The sequence below is a fragment of the Scyliorhinus canicula genome, chromosome 25, assembly GCF_902713615.1.
Source record: "Scyliorhinus canicula chromosome 25, sScyCan1.1, whole genome shotgun sequence".
Classification (NCBI taxonomy): domain Eukaryota; kingdom Metazoa; phylum Chordata; class Chondrichthyes; order Carcharhiniformes; family Scyliorhinidae; genus Scyliorhinus; species Scyliorhinus canicula.
This window is the reverse complement of record NC_052170.1, coordinates 13,244,922-13,265,380: the sequence shown is the minus strand read 5'-3', so window position 1 is coordinate 13,265,380 and position 20,459 is coordinate 13,244,922. Positions and strand designations below refer to the sequence as shown.

The following is a 20,459-nucleotide window of genomic DNA, read 5'->3' as shown; positions in this document are numbered from 1 at the left end:
TGGCAGTACATTCATCTTTTAACTATTGTTAGTGACAAAGCAAACATTAGTGAAGAAAATGTTCTTAGAATATTTCTCGATGTCAGTCTGGTGCATTGCTGGATGCTGTTCCCTGTCAGACTACTTGCGATGACCCGACCCCTCTGATTTTTCCTCAGCTCCGTCAGGAAGTGGTGGTGTGTATGAGGAGGGACACAGCCCTCGAGACGGCACTGAATGCAAAAGCTTACAAACGCAGCAAGCGGCAGTCACTCCGCGAGGCACGCATCACTGAGAAGCTCGAGAAGCAGCAGAAGATTGAGCAAGAGCGCAAGCGCAGACAGAAACACCAGGTACATGTGCACTGGGACTTAAACCTATCACGTGCACACCATCACAACAACTTATAATTACACAGCAACTTTAACATGATTAGCTTGTTCCAAGACACTTTGGCATGAGCGTTATCAACAAAATTTGACACTGGGCCAAACGGGAAAATACTGGGACAAGTGACCAAAAGCTTGGTCAAAGAGGTAGGTTTTAAGAATCACCATAGAGAAGTGCGAAGAGCTTTAAGGAGAGAAAGAAAGCAGAATTTGAGGGGTCTAGAGATCTTGGAAAGTTGAACGTCTAAGGGAGACTGCAGTTAACGTGCCACTGGGGACAGAGGAACTCCGAGGACAACAAGGACAGAACCCCAGCAGGACTGCAGGGAGATCTGATAGCCACTAACTGGGACCCTCTTTTGTGTACCTCCGGGAGATTTTCTCATTGATCTCAAATAGAAATTGTTGAGACATCATCTGGTATCTAATTGTGGTATTGCCACCCTCAACATAATGGGACATCAGGATGGCTGATACAAGGCAGTTATACAGTAAGGGAGGTAAAATCTGAATGGAGACCAAGGCAAGGGTTTGACCAATATTCAGCCTTTCTTCTAGCCTTCTGTTATTTATTTCTAAACCCTCTCGGTCTACTCACTCCACATTCTTTGTTCTTGCTCCTAGGAATACCTCAACAGCATCCTGCAACACGCCAAGGACTTCAAGGAGTATCACCGGTCAGTTTCAGGGAAAATGCAGAAACTGACGAAAGCCGTGGCCACGTATCACGCCAACACTGAGCGCGAGCAGAAGAAGGAGAATGAGCGCATCGAGAAGGAGAGGATGAGGAGGCTGATGGTGAGCTACATCCAGCTTGACTACCTTATCCCTTGATTGATGACTTTACATTGCCCATCCTGTTTGGGGAAACAGCTCTACAGCTTTCCATTGCCTGTCCCATGTGGCCGTTCTTCATGTGCGACATTCAGTTCTTTGAGATGCATCACCGTTGAGCCTGATCCTGCACATGAGCACCTGAGGAATCGGGTGGTAGGAATGTTATCCCAGTGCCCTCTCTGATTCATCAGAGAGCATGTGCAGAAAAGATGGTGCAGGGGGAATGCAGGGGCCACATTTGTTTGGGAGAGGGATATTATGCATGAAGGTGCTCAAATAGGGCGGCTCGGTGGCACAATGGTTAGCCCTGTTGCCCCACGGCGCTGAGGACCCGGGTTCGATCTCGGCCCCAGGTCACTGTCCATGTGGAGTTTGCACATTCTCCCCGTGTCTGCCTGGGTGTCACCCCCACAGCCCAAAGATGTGCAGGGTAGGTGGATTGGCCACGCTAAATTGCCCCTTAATTGGAAAAGAAAATGGATTGGGTACTCTAAATTTAGTTTTTAAAACTTATTTTAAAAAATGACGGTGTTCAGATCTGCACCCTGTGTGAGTACCAGTGGCATTTTGTTAATATCTTTCTCTTTCTATCTTTCTCCCTCTCCCTTTCACTGCAGGCAGAAGATGAAGAAGGCTATCGCAAGCTGATTGACCAGAAGAAAGACCGGCGCCTGGCCTACCTGCTGCAGCAAACGGATGAATACGTGGCCAATCTGACAGAACTCGTCCGACAGCACAAGGCGGCGCAGGCTGCGAAAGAGAAAAAGAAGAAAAAGAAGAAGAAGGTTAGTGCCACCCCAGGCTTGGGATTACCTAGTGTCAGTGCAGGTCCTGGTCTGAGTGGAGGTGATTTATTTTGCCTACCATTCAATTGGTGCTGCTGGGCATGAGAGTGCCATTATCAGTAAAGCAAGCAGCCTGAAAGTAACGCACGCAGGTTAACATGACATGAAGTGATCTCATCGTGGACCAGGTACAGGCCAGTCTGTCTCAAAGGTCCTCAGGCCGGATAAACATATTGTAGCTAGAATTGTAGTTTAGAGGTTGGCGGCACGGTGCCGCAGTGATTAGCATTGCTGCCTCACAGCTCCAGGGTCCCGGGTGCAATTCCGGCCTTGGGTGACTGTCTGTGTGGAGTTTGCACGTTCTCCCCGTGTCTGCGTGGATTCATGCGGGTGCTCCGGTTTCCTCCCACAGTCCAAAGATGTGCAGTGTTTGGTGGATTGCCCATACAGAATTACCCCTTTGTGTCCAAAAGGTTAGGTTACGGGGGTAGGGTGGAAGCATAGGCTTACGTAAGGTGCTCTTTCCAAGAGCTGGGGCAGACTTGATGTGCTGAATGGCCTCCTCCTGCACTGTAAATTCTATGATTCTCTCCTTTAAGTATACGGTGTATCAAGCAATGTAAATTCCATTTTGTTTCCACTCCGTTCCCTCCCTGACGTTCACATCTTTCTTTCTATCCAGACCAGTGGATAGTGTTGGCCAACCGTAGCTGGTTTCCTTTCACCTCAACCAAAGAAATCTGTAGCACTGGGATGTGTACAGCCTACATGTGCTGCAATTCATGTCCGATGAGCTGCATGACCCTTCCTGCGATTGTTGTACTCCAAAAGGCAATTCTTGGGACTTGTGCTCAAATCAATGATGTATAACTCTGGTTGCTTAATTGTGCTGTGTGATTATAGTTGATAGATTGTGCTGTGTGATTCTGGTTGATGGATTGTGCTCTGTGATTCTAGTTGATGGGTTGTGCTGTGTGATTCTGGTTGATGGATTGTGCTGTGTGATTCTCGTTGATGGATTGTGCTGTGTTATTCTGGTTGATGGATTGTGCTCTGTGATTCTAGTTGATGGGTTGTGCTGTGTGATTCTGGTTGATGGGTTGTGCTGTGTGATTCTAGTTAATGGATTGTGCTGTGTGATTCTGGTTCATGGATTGTGCTGTGTGATTCTAGTTGATGGATTGTGCTGTGTGATTCTAGTTGATGGGTTGTGCTGTGTGATTATAGTTGATGGATTGTGCTGTGTGTTACTAGTTGATGGGTTGTGCTGTGTGATTCTAGTTGATGGATTGTGCTGTGCGATTCTAGTTGATGGGTTGTGCTGTGTGATTCTGGTTGATGGATTGTGCTGTGCGATTCTAGTTGATGTGGTGTGCTGTGTGATTCTGGTTGATGGATTGTGCTGTGCGATTCTAGTTGATGGGTTGTGCTGTGTGATTCTGGTTGATGGATTGTGCTGTGTGATTCTGGTTGATGGATTATGCTGTGTGATTCTAGTTGATGGATTGTGCTGTGTGATTCTGGTTGATGGATTATGCTGTGTGATTCTAGTTGATGGATTGTGCTGTGCGATTCTAGTTGATGGGTTGTGCTGTGTGATTCTGGTTGATGGATTGTGCTGTGCGATTCTAGTTGATGTGGTGTGCTGTGTGATTCTGGTTGATGGATTGTGCTGTGCGATTCTAGTTGATGGGTTGTGCTGTGTGATTCTGGTTGATGGATTGTGCTGTGTGATTCTGGTTGATGGATTATGCTGTGTGATTCTAGTTGATGGATTGTGCTGTGTGATTCTGGTTGATGGATTATGCTGTGTGATTCTAGTTGATGGATTGTGCTGTGTGATTCTGGTTGATGGATTGTGCTGTGTGATTCTGGTTGATGGATTATGCTGTGTGATTCTAGTTGATGGATTGTGCTGTGTGATTCTGGTTGATGGATTATGCTGTGTGATTCTAGTTGATGGATTGTGCTGTGCGATTCTAGTTGATGGGTTGTGCTGTGTGATTCTGGATGATGGATTGTGCTGTGCGATTCTAGTTGATGTGGTGTGCTGTGTGATTCTGGTTGATGGATTGTGCTGTGCGATTCTAGTTGATGGGTTGTGCTGTGTGATTCTGGTTGATGGGTTGTGCTGTGTGATTCTGGTTGATGGATTGTGCTCTGTGATTCTAGTTGATGGGTTGTGCTGTGTGATTCTGGTTGATGGATTGTGCTGTGTGATTCTCGTTGATGGATTGTGCTGTGTTATTCTGGTTGATGGATTGTGCTCTGTGATTCTAGTTGATGGGTTGTGCTGTGTGATTCTGGTTGATGGGTTGTGCTGTGTGATTCTAGTTAATGGATTGTGCTGTGTGATTCTGGTTCATGGATTGTGCTGTGTGATTCTAGTTGATGGATTGTGCTGTGTGATTCTAGTTGATGGGTTGTGCTGTGTGATTATAGTTGATGGATTGTGCTGTGTGTTACTAGTTGATGGGTTGTGCTGTGTGATTCTAGTTGATGGATTGTGCTGTGCGATTCTAGTTGATGGGTTGTGCTGTGTGATTCTGGTTGATGGATTGTGCTGTGCGATTCTAGTTGATGTGGTGTGCTGTGTGATTCTGGTTGATGGATTGTGCTGTGCGATTCTAGTTGATGGGTTGTGCTGTGTGATTCTGGTTGATGGATTGTGCTGTGTGATTCTGGTTGATGGATTATGCTGTGTGATTCTAGTTGATGGATTGTGCTGTGTGATTCTGGTTGATGGATTATGCTGTGTGATTCTAGTTGATGGATTGTGCTGTGCGATTCTAGTTGATGGGTTGTGCTGTGTGATTCTGGTTGATGGATTGTGCTGTGCGATTCTAGTTGATGTGGTGTGCTGTGTGATTCTGGTTGATGGATTGTGCTGTGCGATTCTAGTTGATGGGTTGTGCTGTGTGATTCTGGTTGATGGATTGTGCTGTGTGATTCTGGTTGATGGATTATGCTGTGTGATTCTAGTTGATGGATTGTGCTGTGTGATTCTGGTTGATGGATTATGCTGTGTGATTCTAGTTGATGGATTGTGCTGTGTGATTCTGGTTGATGGATTGTGCTGTGTGATTCTGGTTGATGGATTATGCTGTGTGATTCTAGTTGATGGATTGTGCTGTGTGATTCTGGTTGATGGATTATGCTGTGTGATTCTAGTTGATGGATTGTGCTGTGCGATTCTAGTTGATGGGTTGTGCTGTGTGATTCTGGATGATGGATTGTGCTGTGCGATTCTAGTTGATGTGGTGTGCTGTGTGATTCTGGTTGATGGATTGTGCTGTGCGATTCTAGTTGATGGGTTGTGCTGTGTGATTCTGGTTGATGGATTGTGCTGTGTGATTCTGGTTGATGGATTATGCTGTGTGATTCTAGTTGATGGATTGTGCTGTGTGATTCTGGTTGATGGATTATGCTGTGTGATTCTAGTTGATGGATTGTGCTGTGTGATTCTAGTTGATGGATTGTGCTGTGTGATTCTAGTTGATGGATTGTGCTGTGTGATTCTGGTTGATGGATTGTGCTGTGTGATTCTGGTTGATGGGTTGTGCTGTGTGATTCTGGTTGATGGATTGTGCTGTGTGATTCTGGTTGATGGGTTGTGCTGTGTGATTCTAGTTGATGGATTGTGCTGTGTGATTCTAGTTGATGGATTGTGCTGTGTGATTCTAGTTGATGGATTGTGCTGTGTGATTCTGGTTGATGGGTTGTGCTGTGTGATTCTAGTTGATGGATTGTGCTGTGTGATTCTGGTTGATGGGTTGTGCTGTGTGATTCTAGTTGATGGGTTGTGCTGTGTGATTCTAGTTGATGGATTGTGCTGTGTGATTCTAGTTGATGGATTGTGCTGTGTGATTCTAGTTGATGGATTGTGCTGTGTGATTCTGGTTGATGGATTGTGCTGTGTGATTCTGGTTGATGGGTTGTGCAGTATGATTCTGGTTGATGGATTTTGCTGTGTGATTCTAGTTGATGGGTTGTGCTGTGTGTTACTAGTTGATGGGTTGTGCTGTGTGATTCTAGTTGATGTGTTGTGCTGTGTGATTCTGGTTGATGGGTTGTGCTGTGTGATTCTAGTTGATGGGTTGTGCTGTGTGATTCTAGTTGATGGATTGTGCTGTGTGATTCTAGTTGATGGATTGTGCTGTGTGATTCTAGTTGATGGATTGTGCTGTGTGATTCTAGTTGATGGGTTGTGCTGTGTGATTCTAGTTGATGGATTGTGCTGTGTGATTCTAGTTGATGGATTGTGCTGTCTGATTCTGGTTACTGGGTTGTGCTGTGTGATTCTAGTTGATGGATTGTGCTGTGTGATTCTGGTTGATGGATTGTGCTGTGTGATTCTGGTTGTGACCTTTCACCCCCATTTCACTTTCTAATATTTCTTTTATCTTTACAGAAGCTGGAAAATGTGGACGGATTGGGTTCTGCTGTTGGTCCTGATGGTGAGGTATGTGATCTGAGATTTTGTCGCCCAGAGACAATAGTACAATACTGACCTAGGAACTGAGAGATTGGAGGTTTATGCCCACTATGCAGGTTTAATATTGAATGTTGTTAATTAATAGGTGGGCTGGCATCAAAGATAAAGTCAACAGATTCAATGTCTTTCAAAAGTGTGAACATGTCACCCCCACATATGACTGACGGCCTAAACCTTTGGTTAACTCGTGGTTATTCTCTGAAGAAGCTAAGTAAGACCCTCAATTGATGACAACATGAGCCGTTACCTGAGTAGTGAAAGGAAGTGAGTTGCTCCTTAATTGTTATCGAGCACTGGATGTGACCTCAGGAAATGTTTTATCACACAAATGGTGGTGGAAATCTGGAACTCTCTCCCTGCTAAGAAAAAGACGGGACGGGGGCGGGGTGTGTCAGTTGAAAATTTCAAATCTGATGTCGATAGATGCTTGGTGAGGCAATGGTTTTGGAACTAAGTTGGGTAGATCCACTTAAGATACAGATCTTGATTTGCTTTCAACGTCAAACTGACTTGAGAGGCTGAATATCCTCCTTTTGTCTCAGTAAAAGGATAACTTTTAAAAACCCAAACGCACGGCGCATAGGTGAATTGGCCGATTTTGGTTGGTGGCCTGATGAACTTTCGTGCAGCTGGAGGGTGGTTTTGTTAATTGAGAAATGTTCTCTTACTTTTAGCTCTTGGACGAGACCAGCCAGATGAGCGATTTGCCAGTGAAAGTCATTCACGTGGAGAGTGGCCGGATTCTGACTGGTGCGGAGGCACCGAAGGCTGGACAGCTGGACACCTGGTTGGAAATGAATCCCGGGTAAGTGGTATGCACTGCGTCTCCTCTGGCTGCTGAGGAACCTAGTACACCAAATGGCCTCTTTTTCTTTGGCCTTCTTCTTTGGCTAACCATCACCATTGCTGCTTTCTATCAACAGACCTCTGGGCCAGGCACAGTCTGAGAGCTGTGTTACTTTGTGACTGAGTAAGCCTGCTGTGGTGGGCTAGGAACATAGAAGCAGGAGTAGGCCATTCAGCCTGTTGAGTCTGCTACGCCGTTCAACGTATTCATGATTGATCATCCGCTTTAATGCCTTTTTCCCACACTGTCCCCAAAATTCCTTTATGACATTGTATTTAGAAATCTGTCAATCTCTGCTTTAAATATACTCAATGACTGAGCTTCTACAGCCTCTGGGGTAGAGAATTCACAACCCTTCTGGGTAAATAGGTTTCTCCTTATGTTGATCTAAGTGGCTTTCCCCAATTGTGTCCCCTGGTTCTAGACTCCCCAGCCAGGAGACATATCTTACCGGCATATACCCCATCTATCCCTTTAAGTATTTTGTAGGTTTCAATGAGATCACCTCTCATTCTTCAAAACTCTAGGGAATACAGGCCCACTTTCCCAAATCTCTTCATAGGACAGACCCGCCATCCCAGGAGTCTAATGGACCTTTGTTGCGCTCCCTCAATAGCAATAATATCCTTCCTACAATAAAAGGACCAAAATTGCATACAGTACTCCAGGTGCAGTCTTATCAAGGTTCTGTACAATTGAAGCAAGACTTCACTACTGCTGTACTCAAACCCTCTGACAATAGATGTTAACATACCAATATAATAAACAAACTACTGTGGATGCTGAAATCTGAAACAAAGGGGCTGGATTCTCCCCTACCCGGCGTGACGGAGGGTCCCGGCGTAGGGGAGTGGCGCCAACCACTCAGGGGTCGGGCCTCCCCAAAGGTGGGGAATTCTCCCCACCTTTGGGGGCCAGCCCCGCGCCGGAGCGGTTGGCACCAGAAGACTGGCGCAAAAAAAAACGGCGCCCCCAGCAGCGGAGCTGGCCGAAAGGCTGCCGCCACCACCGGCGCATGCGCGATGTGGGTTTCTCTTCCGCTTCCGCCATGGCGGAGGCCGTGGCGGCCGCGGAAGAGAAATAGTGCACCCAGGGCACTGGCCCGGAGTCTGAGCGGGGGGGCCCTGATCGCGGGCCAGGCCACCGTGGGGGCACCCTCCGGAGTCCGATCGCCCCCGCCCCCCCCCCCCCCCCCCCCCCCCAGGACCCCGGGGGCCCGCTCGCGCCGCTGATCCCGCCATTACAGAGGTGGTTCAAACCTCGGCGACGGGAGAGGCTTCCCAGCGGCGGGACTTCGGCCCATTGTGGGCCGGAGAATCGCCGCAGGGGCCTCGCCGATCGGAGTGGCATGATTCCTGCCGCCGCCACTTCCCGGGTGGCGGAGAATCTCTGCCACGGTGGGGGCCGGATTTTCGGCGGCCCCAGGCGATTCTCCGACCCTGCTGGGGGTTGGAGAATTTCGTCCAAGAACAGAGGACCCTGGAAAAACTCAGCAGGTTTGCCAGCATCTAATAGGAGAGAAACACCTACCCTGCACATCTTTGCAGACACGGAGTGAATGTGCAAACTCCACACGGAAAATGATACGGAGCTAGGATTAAAGCCAGGTCCTGGGCGCCATGAGGCGGCAGTGCTAACGACTGCGCAACTCTGCCACCCAGGAGAGCAACAGAGTTAACGTTTTGTGTCCTAGATCTTCATCAGAACTGAAAGGGGGGGAGAATGTGTTAGACCTTCAGAAATGCTCAAACAAAGTATTTCTATAGTGTTTCTGCAGCTCGAACACATTCTTCCTTAACCTCAGTATCCCCATATCCTCAGACTGTGACCCCTGGTTCTGGACACGTCCACCATCGGAAACATCCTTCCTGCGTCGACCCAGTCTAGTCCTGTTAGAATTTTATAGCTTTCTATGAGATCCACTTCTGAACTCTATCGAATACAATCCTAACCGATTCAATCTCTCCTCATATGTCAGTCCTGCTGCTCCAGGAATCAGTCTGGTAAACCTTCGCTGCACCCCCTCTAGAGCGAGAACATCCTTCCTCAGATAAGGAGACCAAAACTGCACAGAATATTCCAGATGTGGCCTCACCAAGGCCCTGTATAATTGCAGCATGACATTCCTGCTCTTGTACTCGAATCCTCTCATAGTGAAGGTCAGCATACCATTTGCTTTCATTACCGCCTGCTGCACCTGCATGCTTACTTTCAGTGACTGGTGTACAAGGACACCCAGGTCTCGTTGCACATTCCCCTCCCCTCTCCTAATTTAAGGCCATTCAGATAATATTCCGCCCTCTCGTTTTTGCTACCAGTGGATAACCTCACATTTATCCAAATTATACTGCATCTGCCATTCATTTGCCCACTCACTCAACTTGTCCAATCACATTGAAGGATCTTTGCATCCTTCTCACAGCTGACCCTCTCATCCAACTTGGTGTCATCTGCAAATTTGGAGATATTACATTTTGATCTCTCATCTAAATTGTTAGTAAATATTGTGAATAGCTGAGGTCCAGCACCGATCCCTGCGGTACCCCACTAACCACTGCCTGCCAATTTGAAAAAGACCCGTTAATTCCTACTCTTCGTTCCTGTCTGCCAACCAGTTTTCTATCCATCTCAATATACTACCCCTAATCCCATGCGCTTTAATTTTGCACACTAATTTTTTACGCAGGACTTTGTCAAAAGCTTTCTGAAAGTCCAAATATACCACTGGCTCCCCCACATCAACTCTACTAGTTACATCCTTGAAGAATCTCAGTAGATTTGTCGATCATGATTTCCCCTTCATAAACCCATGCTGACTCTATCTGATCTTGCCACTGTTTTCTAAGTGCTCAGCTTTAAAAGCTTTGAAAATGGATTCTAGAATTTTCCCCACTACCGACATCAGGCTTACTGCTCTATAATTCCCTGTTTTCTTTCTACCTCCCTTTTTAAATAGTGGAGTTACATTAGCTACCCTCCAATCTGCATGAACTGTTCCAGAGTCTATAGAATCCTGGAAGGTGACCACCAATGCTAGAGCCTATTTCTAGAGCCACTTCCTTATGTACACTGGAATGCAGATTATCAGACCCTGGGGATTTATCAGCCTTCCCATCGATTTTCCCAACACCATTTCTCTACTAATACTGATCTCCTTCAGTTCCTCCCTCCTACTAAACCCTGCGTTCACCGACATTTCAGGTATCTGATTTGTATCCTCATTTGTGAAGACAGAACCAAAGTATGTATTTAGTTGCTCAGCCATTTCTTTACTCCCTATTGTACAATTTCCTGTTTCTGACTGTAAAAGACCTACATTTGTCTTCACCAATCTTTTACTCTTCACATAACTATGGAAACTTTTAGAGTCAGTTTTTATGTTCCCTGCAAGCTTACTCTCGTACTATATTTTCCCCTTCTTAATCAATCCCTTGGTCCTTCTTTGCTGAATTCTAAACTGCGCCCAGTCCTTGTATGCTTCTTCCTTGGATCGAATGCTATCTCTAATTTCCCTTGTAAGCCATGGATTGGCCACCTTTCCCATTTTACTTTTGTGCCAGACAGGATGAACAATCAACAATTGTTGCAATCTCCCCATGCGTTCTTGAATGTTTGCCATTGCCTCTCCACTGTCATCTCTTTAAGTAACGTTTCCCAATGAATCAAAGCCAACTCACGCCTCCTATCAGTGTAGTTTCCTTTATTAAGATTTAGGACCCTAGTCTCAGAATCAACTGCCTGCCGAGTCTTTCCAGAGTCCTCTGTACTTGCTTAACATACCATTAGCCCAGTGGGCAGCACGAAGGTGCAGTGGTTAGCAATGCTGCCTCATGGCGCCGAGGACCTGGGTTTGATCCCGGCCCCAGGTCACTGTCTGTGTGGACTTTGCATATTCTCCCCTTGCCTGCGTGGGTCTCACCCCACAACCCAAAAAGATGTGCAGGGTAGGTGTATTGGCCACACTAAATTGCCCCATAATTGGAAGAAAAAGAGAATTGGGACTCTAAATTTATATTCAAAAAACATACTATTAGCCTTCCTAATTGCTTGCTGCACTTGCATGCTAGCCTTCAGTGACTATGTGACGCGCCCGAAGTGTAAACCATGGGAAAATGCCAGACTCACTTGCATGAATGGGAAACCTGGACCTATAAATCCTTTAGATTCCTGAGATGCCTCCAATGTCTGGAGTAGCTCGGGAAACTGCATGGGTTAAAATACAACAGTTGATATGGTACTGAGGTATGGAAACCCACAAGTGGTAGGTTCAAACCCGGATCTGTGTCCTGTTAGCTAATCCCAGTCAATGGAGCTCTCCAATTAGATTCAGCGTCCCTGGACCACGGAGAGAAAAAGTTGGCTCGGATTCCTCCCACCTCACTGCCCGTGTGGAACAAAACCAGGATTGGAGGGGGAGAATGTGCAAGGTGCCACTACTACTACTCCCCCCCCCCCCCCTTCCATCACCTCACCCAAACATGGGATGCTTGGTGCCTTGACGCCCTCCCAGTACTCCATCTAACATTGTTGTCATTTCTTCTGAGCAGGTATGAGGTGGCTCCACGCTCTGACAGTGAAGAGAGTGGCTCTGAGGAAGAGGAAGAGGTGAGAGCAAAAAAAAAAGGAAGCACAACCTGTCTACTGACCATATGGACCACAGGGAACGTTATAATGGGAGTCACTCCCAGTCGCCCAATCCAGATTATTCTTCCAGTTCTTTTACATTTTCTTTACTTATTTTAAGAACCGCTGATGATATTAAGCTGCGTAGTGCTAAAAGCAATGATCATAATCTCATTGGGCCTCACTCCCTGATATTGGCACTGTGTTTTATCCCTTTTGTCTTGGCGGCATTTTAAAGTCTCCACCGCAGTTTCACGTCTTTGTCTTCAAAATGCTCCAGCAGACAAAACGGGGAGGGCTGTTGGGGAAAGTTGCCAGCTGGAACTGAGCGACTGCAAACTGTTGATTTTTTTTTTTGGATGCAGTGCTTTTATTTTTTTTTCATGAACTGTCTTTAAAATCACGTCAGGATTCGACAGACTGGAGGCTGCTAATCATGTCGGAGGACAGGTCTCGTTCGGGACTCCTGGTAAGCATATTAGAACGAGCATAAGGGTTCCGTGAATCTTCACGTTGCTTGTGAACGAACTGGCTAATTCTGCCCTAAAATGGGAGGGGCGGTGGCCCCGAACCCTTTTGCTGCACTCCTGAGGGCACTGACTATTGCGGGGGTACAGTTTCCTCACTCATCAAGCACCCTCTTGTTCTCAAGGTAGTTATTCTGCGGGACAGGGGGTGTGAGAGAGAGAGAGAGACAGAGTCATTATCATTTCTGATACCCTTCACATATCTATCAGTCTGTGCAGAATTTAAACTTAGGACTGGTCTAATATGTCCTCATCCAGCATCCGTGCTTGCTGTCTGAGCACTGACTGATTATTTCCCCCCACATCTCTAACCCAGGGTCACTAAGTTGAATTTCACTGCTTTATCATTGAAATCCGCTATCTGAGATCAGTACTCAGACCTCCTGGCCTATATGGCAGGATACTACATTTGGCACTATACCCATTGAGCTACCAGCAGATTTGGAAGTGCTTTAACTGGATTTGTCCCCTGATCCAGCATGACCCACCCTGAACAATTAATGGCTAAAATTGGACAAAATTATTCTCAACAGAAATTTGTTTAGCTTCCTCATTAATAGTTCACCTTTTGACTTGCTTAAACGCGCATACATTATTGTACGGTCGCAGTTAAGAGTGCAAAGTGGTGAGGTGAAAGACGGAACTCCTCTCCCCTCCCAAGTCGGTGCTACTCAGATAGTGAGAAACTCCATTCATGCTCTTTGGCCACACTGTGTGTGTGTTCCAGAGATACCTGGCAGTGATCCCCGAGGAGACCCAGAAGCAGGTTGACTAGCTACTTGGCCACAAGCATGTAAAAGGGAAGAGGGCAGATCGGAAGGCAACACCACAAATTGGAAAAACTTGTATCTTTCAATCCATGTGTCTTCTGTATGAACTAATCAAGAATTTCAATGTACTCACACTTGTATTGCTGAACATGTCAGCACCGACCCTACAGGCGTACGCTGAGGGGAGACGGATGGTGCAATAGGATAGACCCTGACCTTTCAGCTCTGGGACCTGGCTGCAACCATAGCCCAGACTGCTGGGATGAGAGCAAGTGGCTTGCTAGAGTCCTGTGGGCATTGGTAATAAAAATGTCCGGTCCGGATGTTCACCAGACATGGGATTAAGGCAGAAGAGAGGGAGCTCACACCTATACCTAGTGGTGTTCAGATTAAGAAGGCTTTATAGAGAAATACAGCACAGAACAGGCCCTTCGGCCCACGATGTTGCGCCGAACTTTTGTCCTAGGTTAATCATAGAATTTTGGACAATTTTTCATGGCCAATCCACCCAACCTGCACATCTTTGGACTGTGGGAGGAAACCGGAGCACCCGGAGGAAACCCACGCAGTCACGGGGAGGATGTGCAGACTCCACACAGACAGTGACCCAAGTCGAAATCGAACTTGGGACCCTGGAGCTGTGAAGCAATTGTGCTATCCACAATGCTACCGTGCTGCCCTTAATTGCCAACTGCTTTAGTTGCCAAGCACTCACCTCCCTCCTTTTGATGTGTGTTTAAAGGTTGCCCTGCTGAATCCTGTGTTATTTTGGAGAGTGAATTGTGCTACATGAGGAGCCCATCTGTTCTGTCCTCAACTTCCATTTTCCTCCCCTCCCCTGCATTTTCTCTCATTGTAATCTGCACACTCCCTGCTTGTTCTTTGTAGTTTAGTGCTCTCGTACTCAGTTAAACTACTGAAGATGCCACTTTTGATTTCACTCTGCTTCCGCCACTTCAAATGATCCTCTTTATAAATGATGTGGCGATATTTTAAGAACAGAGGAGTTGATAGGTTGGGCAGGCAGATGGAGTAATGAGCTTCACCTGCCTGAGGTGTATTGGTATCTATCTATTCGTAAAGTCAGGAGCTTTGATGTCAGAATTAATCACTGGTTGAGTGTTTATACAGATTACACAGCAGCAGTCAGCTGTGGGTCTTAACAAGTGCCCAAAACCCACATACTGGCACAGCCTGGTATCTCATGCTGTCTGTGACTTGTGTTATGGCTAAGGCCCCCAGGGAGGGTACAGCATGCGCATGGTGCTACCTGCAGACATCTCTCCTGTTGGCAGTTTCTGTTGCTGATGGAAGATCACCTGAATTGTTGACTGATGCCGGTTATGCAAGGGGTTGGGGAGCTCTGAGTTGTTTTCCCTTACAACCCACTAGCCAGGTATACAGTCTAAACTTGTTATGCATCCAACCAACTCCAGTCCCAAGAGGCTGAAAATGGAGAGACAAAGTTCGTGAAATTCTACTTTTTAGCAATCTGAAATGGGATCCCTTAAAGGCTGGTGGAAGCAGATTCAACAGTAACTTTCAAAAGAGAATTGGATAAATACTTGAGGGGAGGAAAATTAAAATAAATGAAATGAAAATTGCTTATTGTCACGAGTAGGCTTCAAATAAAGTTACTGTGAAAAGCCCCTAGTCGCCACATTCCAATGCTTGTTCGGGGAGGCTGGTACAGGAATTGAAGCATGCTGCTGGCCTGCCTTGGTCTGCTTTCAAAACCAGCGATTTAGTCCTGTGCTAAACCAGCCCCAGGGCTGTGGATGAACACTGGGGAAGGAGGATAAATTGGGTAGCTCTTTCAAAGATCTGTACTAAGCACAATGGATGAAATGGCCTCCTCTGTGCTGTGTGATTCTATCATTCAACTTGTTCCCACAATTTGAAGTTGATGGACTAGCGAGACTGTTTCACAGTGCTCTCTCTCCTGCTCTCCATGAGCATTACCTGCCTCTAGTACCTCGGTGAAGTAGTCGTTCTTCACCTGTGATTCTGGGCAGTGAGTGATGGCAGGCTGCTCCACCATGAGGGCAACACTGGATCAGTCCAGCATCTGCACCCAAGCATTGTCCAAAAGGGGCCACTGGAGCAGGCTGTTTAAGAAAATGTATTTCCCCTTGCTTTTCCTACTATTATTTATTTCAACCTAACCACAGCTCGAGATGGGGGCTCGCCCAGCGCAGGCCAAGCCTTGACTGTGGTGTCTCACTGTGTAGTTGTAAATCACTCCGTCCTGCCACCCACCCCGCCTCCTCACCCCAAGCCATCAGGGTAAGCAGAATGTGAACTTAACACCTCTGTGCTGCTTCTGATGCTGTGCATTGTCCTGTCCCAGTCATACACTATCCCAGCTTGGAACAATATTGCTGCTCCTTCACTGGGTCAAAATCCAGGAACTCCCTCCCTAATAGCATAAAATGGCTTAAGAAGATGAACCACCATCACCTACTCAAGGACAACTAGGAGTGGACAATAAATGTCAATGGCACCCACAACCCGAGAATAAACAATTAATAAAATAAGGTGCTCGAACGGGAAACTGGCGTCATTTTTTATTTGAGGGTCACTGCTTGGGTCAGGCAGGTGCTTGAGTGAGGTAAACAGCCTGATCCATTGATTTCCTCTGCTTTCTGTTCAGGAGGAGGAAGAGGAGGAGCAGGTGGCCCCACCAGCACAGACTCCTGCACCTGAGGAGAAAAAGAAAATCCCGGACCCAGACAGTGAAGAAGCGTGTGAACTAGATGCAAGGCAAATCATAGAGTAAGTGCAACAATATGAACGGGTGGGAGAGAATTGGTGTGGAGCTGAATGTGAGGGGGGTTCTGTCTGGAGCAGAATAAGGAAAGAGCAACATGTAAGTCGAGAGATTTTCTTCATTCCAAAAGTTGTGACTAGAACTAATTGCATCTTGTAGGAATGCTAAACAGGACGTGGATGATGAGTACAGTGCACCGTTATCTAGTATACGTGGTCTGCAGTCCTATTATGCAGTGGCTCATGCAGTGACGGAGAGGGTGGATATTCAGTCTACGTTGCTTGTGAATGGTTTACTCAAGCAGTATCAGGTAATGGACAGTGAGAGGCCATATTCTACTGGCTTCTCCTTTTTTTAGAAATATTTTTATTGAAAACATTTCTCATATTTAAAAAAAGTATACAAGCCAAACCTCGGCAATATGTAACCAAACTAACAACCCACCCTTCCCATCTCCCCTCTCTGTTCCTCCTCTTCCCCTCCCCGCCCCAAGTAGTTGCTGGTTGCAAACAGGTTTGTAAAGAGGTTTGTGAACTTCTTCCGCATGTCATGGAATCTCTCCTCAGATTCCCTCATCGAGAATTTTATTTTTTCTAGTCGCAGGAATTCGGCCAGGTCTGAGAGCCACTCTGAAGCCCTGGGTGATGATACTGACTTCCATCCTAGTAGAAGTTCCGCCTGGCGATCAGTGATGCGAAGCCCAGGACATCCACCCCTTCCTTGTCCAGAACTCTGGATGTTCCCGATACCCAAAAGACCACCACAGATGGGCACAGCTCCATCTCGATCCCCACCACCTTGGACACGGCCTCAAAAAGGACCGTGTAGAACCCTCTGAGTCTGGGGCAGGTCGAGAACATGTGGGTGTGGTTGGCCAGGCCCCCCTGGCATCCACCTCCGGGAAGAACCCGCTCATGTGTGTCTTAGTACGGTCTGCTCTGTGCACTACCTTGAGCTGCATCAGGCTTAGCCTGGCACAGGAGGAGGTGGAGTTAATTCTGTGCTCCCCCTAACTCCATGCCCAGCTCCTCCTCCCATTTCCATCTGGTCTTGTTCAATGGGGTCCAAACCTTTTCTATGAGCCCTCAGTAGATGATGCCACATTTATCGTTCCTTTACCAGTCTGACCCTACCACTGTGTACAGAAATCTGTGACCGGGTCTCTGGGGAATGTTTTTGTCTCCTGCGGAGAAAGTCAGGCATTTGCAGTTACCTGAGCTTGTTACCTTTTGGGAGTTGTAATCTCTCTGAGAGTTCCCCCAGGGTTGTCAGTACAAATCCCTCATTCTTAGTGCCCCTCTGTCCTCTGTCTAGGTCCAAATGCGGCGTCTATTTTTGCCGGTGTAAACCTTTTTTAAAAAATAATTTTTATTGCAATTTTTAGAAAAATATATATCAACAAAACAATAACAATAATAGTAATAAACACCCCCGGCAACCGTAACAACGCATATAACAACCCCCCCCCCCCCCCCCCCACCCCCACCCCCCCAACCCCAATAAACAACAAAATAAATTAACAATAAGCAAATTAACTTAAACACTATCCCCCTAAACCCCCCCCCCCCCCCCCCTTCCCCCCCGGGTTGCTGCTGCTGCTGACCTAGTACCTTATCGTTGAGCCAGAAAGTCGAGGAAAGGATGCCACCTCCTAAAGAACCCTTGTACCAACCCTCTCAGGGCGAATTTGACCCTCTCCAGCTGAATGAATCCCGCCATGTCATTGATCCAGGTCTCCACGCTCGGAGGTCTCGCATCTTTCCACTGCAGCAAGATCCTCCGCCGGGCTACTAGGGACACAAAGGCCAAGACATCGGCCTCTTTCGCCTCCTGCACTCCCGGCTCCACCCCAACCCCAAATATCGCGAGTCCCCAGCCTGGCTTGACCCTGGATCCCACCACCCTCGACACCGTCCTCGCCACCCCCTTCCAGAACTCCTCCAGTGCCGGGCATGCCCAGAACATATGGGCATGGTTCGCTGGACTCCCCGAACACCTGACGCACCTGTCTTCGCCCCCAAAGAACCTACTCATCCTAGATCCGGCCATGTGGGCCCAGTGCAGCACCTTGAACTGGATGAGACTAAGCCTCGCACATGAAGAGGAGTTCACCCTCTCCAGGGCGTCCGCCCATGTCCCCTCCTCAATCTGCTCCCCCAGCTCCACCTCCCACTTAGCCTTCAGCTCCTCTACCGACGCCTCCCCCACCTCCTGCATTACCTGGTAGATGTCAGACACCTTCCCATCCCCGACCCACACCCCCGAAAGCACCCTATCCCTTACCCCCTGCGGGGGCAGCAAAGGAACCCCTCCACCTGTCGCCTAGCAAACGCCTTGACCTGAAGGTACCTGAACATATTCCCCGGGGGGAGCTCAAACCTCTCCTCCAGTTCACCAAGGCTCGCGAAGCTCCCGTCGATAAACAGGTCTCCCAACTCTTGCCAGTGTAAACCTAAGGTTTTTGTAGATGAAGGATCTACATCTCGCCAAGCTTGAAACGGCGCCTTAACTGGTCCCATGTGTGTAGTGTGACTACTACCACCGGGCTCCTGGAGTCTGTGTGGGGAGGGGGCCGTGAGCAGTGTGGTGGCCAGCACTCGGAGAGATGTCACATGCAGGCCTCCTCCATTTGGACCCAGTCCGCCTTTGGGTCTCTTAGCCACCCCTCAGCAGCTCCACTTTTGTCGCCCAGTGGAAGTATAGGAGGTTTGGTAAATCCAGGCCTGTCATGTGTCACCCTTGCTGCAAAATGGTCTTCCGTGTCCCAGGGACTCTTTCCTCTCTCTCTCTCTCACCCCCTCTCACCCCCTTCCGCAACCCCCTCAGACAAAGGCGGTGGCCAGCACGGTAGCACAGTGGCTCTCTCTTTCTCCTCTTTTCCCTCTATGGCGGCACGGTAGCAAAGTGATCAGCACTTTTGCTTCACAGCGTCGGGGTCCCGGGTTCCATTCCCGGCTTGAGTCACTGTCTGTGTGGAGTCTGCACATTCTCCCTGTGTATGCGTGCGTTTCCTCCGGGTGCTCCGGTTTGCTCCCATAAGTCCCAAAAGACATGCTGCTAGGTAATTTGGACATTCTGAATTCTCCCTCTGTGTACCCGAACAAGCGCCGGAGTGCGGCATTTAGGGGATTTTCACAGTAACTTCACTGCAGTGCTAATGTAAGCCTACTTGTGACAATAAAGATTATTATTATAAGACTTGTCGACCCTGGTGAAGAAGGATTTGGGGATGAAAATCGCGAGTGATCTGAATATTAAGCAGCACGTTCATTTTCACAGTTTGTTCACTTCCCACAAGCGAAAGAGGGAGTGAGTCCTATCTTTGCAGGTCAATCTTCATCTCCACCAGGCTGGAGAGGTACCATTTGTGGAGCCTCGTCCAGGTGTGGGCCACTTGGATCCCAGGTACCTGAACTTGGTTTGGGTCACTTTAAACGGTAGTTCGTCCAGCTCCATTTCTCCCTCTCGGAGGTTCACCCTGCTCTTTCCCAGGTTGAGTTTGTAACCTGAGAAGGCGCCAGGTCCGGTTATGTTTCCCATGCTGGCTAGGAGGTTCGACACGTAGAGCAGCAGGTCATCTGCATAGAGTGAGACTCTATGCTCTTTGCTCCATCTTTGAATGCCTGTCCATCCATTCCGCTCATCTAAGGGCGATGGAAAGTGGTTCGACTGTCAGTGCAAACAGGAGCGGGGATAGTGGACATCCCTGCCTCGTTCCCCTGTGTAGCCGAAAGTATTTAGAGCTGGTAGCGTTCGTCCGTAGGCTCACCGTAGGGGCGCTCGACAGGAGCTTCACCCACGTGATGAATGAAATGAAATGAATGAAAATCGCTTATTGTCACGAGTAGGCTTCAATGAAGTTACTGTGAAAAGCCCCTAGTCGCCACATTCTGGCGCCTGTCCGGGGATGAACCCTGCTCCAAACCCAAACCGTTTAAGCACCTCCATGAGGTACCTCCATTCTACCCGATCGAAGGCTTTCTCAGCGTCCAGGGAGACGATCACTTCTCCCCGCGTGGGATCATTATTACATTCAACAGGCATCTGATGTTCACCATTAGCTGTCTGCCCCTGACAAATCCAGTCTGATCTTCCGCGATCACTTCTGGCAGGCAGCTCTCCAGGCGCCTCGCCAGTGCTTTCGCCAAGACTTCTGCGTCAATGTTTAAGAGAGAGGTGGGTCTGTATGCTCCACACTATGTCGGGTCTTTGTCCTTTTTGGGGATCTGTGATATTGAGGCCTGGGCCAGGTTGGACGGCAGAGCCCCCTTCGACAGCGAGTCGTTGAACATCTCCTGCAAGTGCGGGGCCAGCGCTGCTGGAAATGTCTTGTAAAAGTCTACTGGGAACCCATCTGATCCCAGAGCTTTCTCTGACTACATGGAATTAATGCATTCCATGATTTCGCCCAGCTCTAGCAGTGCTTCCAGCCCTTGT

At 47.9% G+C, this 20,459-nt stretch overlaps 1 protein-coding gene and 1 long non-coding RNA gene across 9 annotated transcripts in view; one reads left to right on the top strand and one right to left on the bottom strand.

Annotated features, from left to right (window-relative positions):
• LOC119957083 overlaps positions 1–20,459 on the bottom strand; it is a 110,504-nt gene that overhangs the window by 14,653 nt on the left and 75,392 nt on the right. Inside the window, exon 4 of the long non-coding RNA XR_005458737.1 lies at positions 1,886–1,955. This is a non-coding gene — a long non-coding RNA (uncharacterized LOC119957083). The remainder of the gene's footprint in view (positions 1–1,885; positions 1,956–20,459) is intronic.
• The window catches only part of smarca4a (SWI/SNF related, matrix associated, actin dependent regulator of chromatin, subfamily a, member 4a), a 115,301-nt gene that overhangs the window by 36,897 nt on the left and 57,945 nt on the right, over positions 1–20,459 (top strand). For all 8 annotated transcript variants that reach the window (XR_005458736.1, XM_038784744.1, XM_038784742.1 and 5 more), the window contains exons 8-16: positions 159–332; positions 993–1,166; positions 1,823–1,990; positions 6,402–6,452; positions 7,160–7,290; positions 11,880–11,937; positions 12,365–12,424; positions 15,906–16,027; positions 16,182–16,332. Coding sequence is in view for 7 of the 8 variants with exons in the window: in XM_038784744.1 (XP_038640672.1) it covers positions 159–332; positions 993–1,166; positions 1,823–1,990; positions 6,402–6,452; positions 7,160–7,290; positions 11,880–11,937; positions 12,365–12,424; positions 15,906–16,027; positions 16,182–16,332 (1,089 nt within the window). In the remaining variant the exon portion in view is untranslated. The remainder of the gene's footprint in view (positions 1–158; positions 333–992; positions 1,167–1,822; positions 1,991–6,401; positions 6,453–7,159; positions 7,291–11,879; positions 11,938–12,364; positions 12,425–15,905; positions 16,028–16,181; positions 16,333–20,459) is intronic.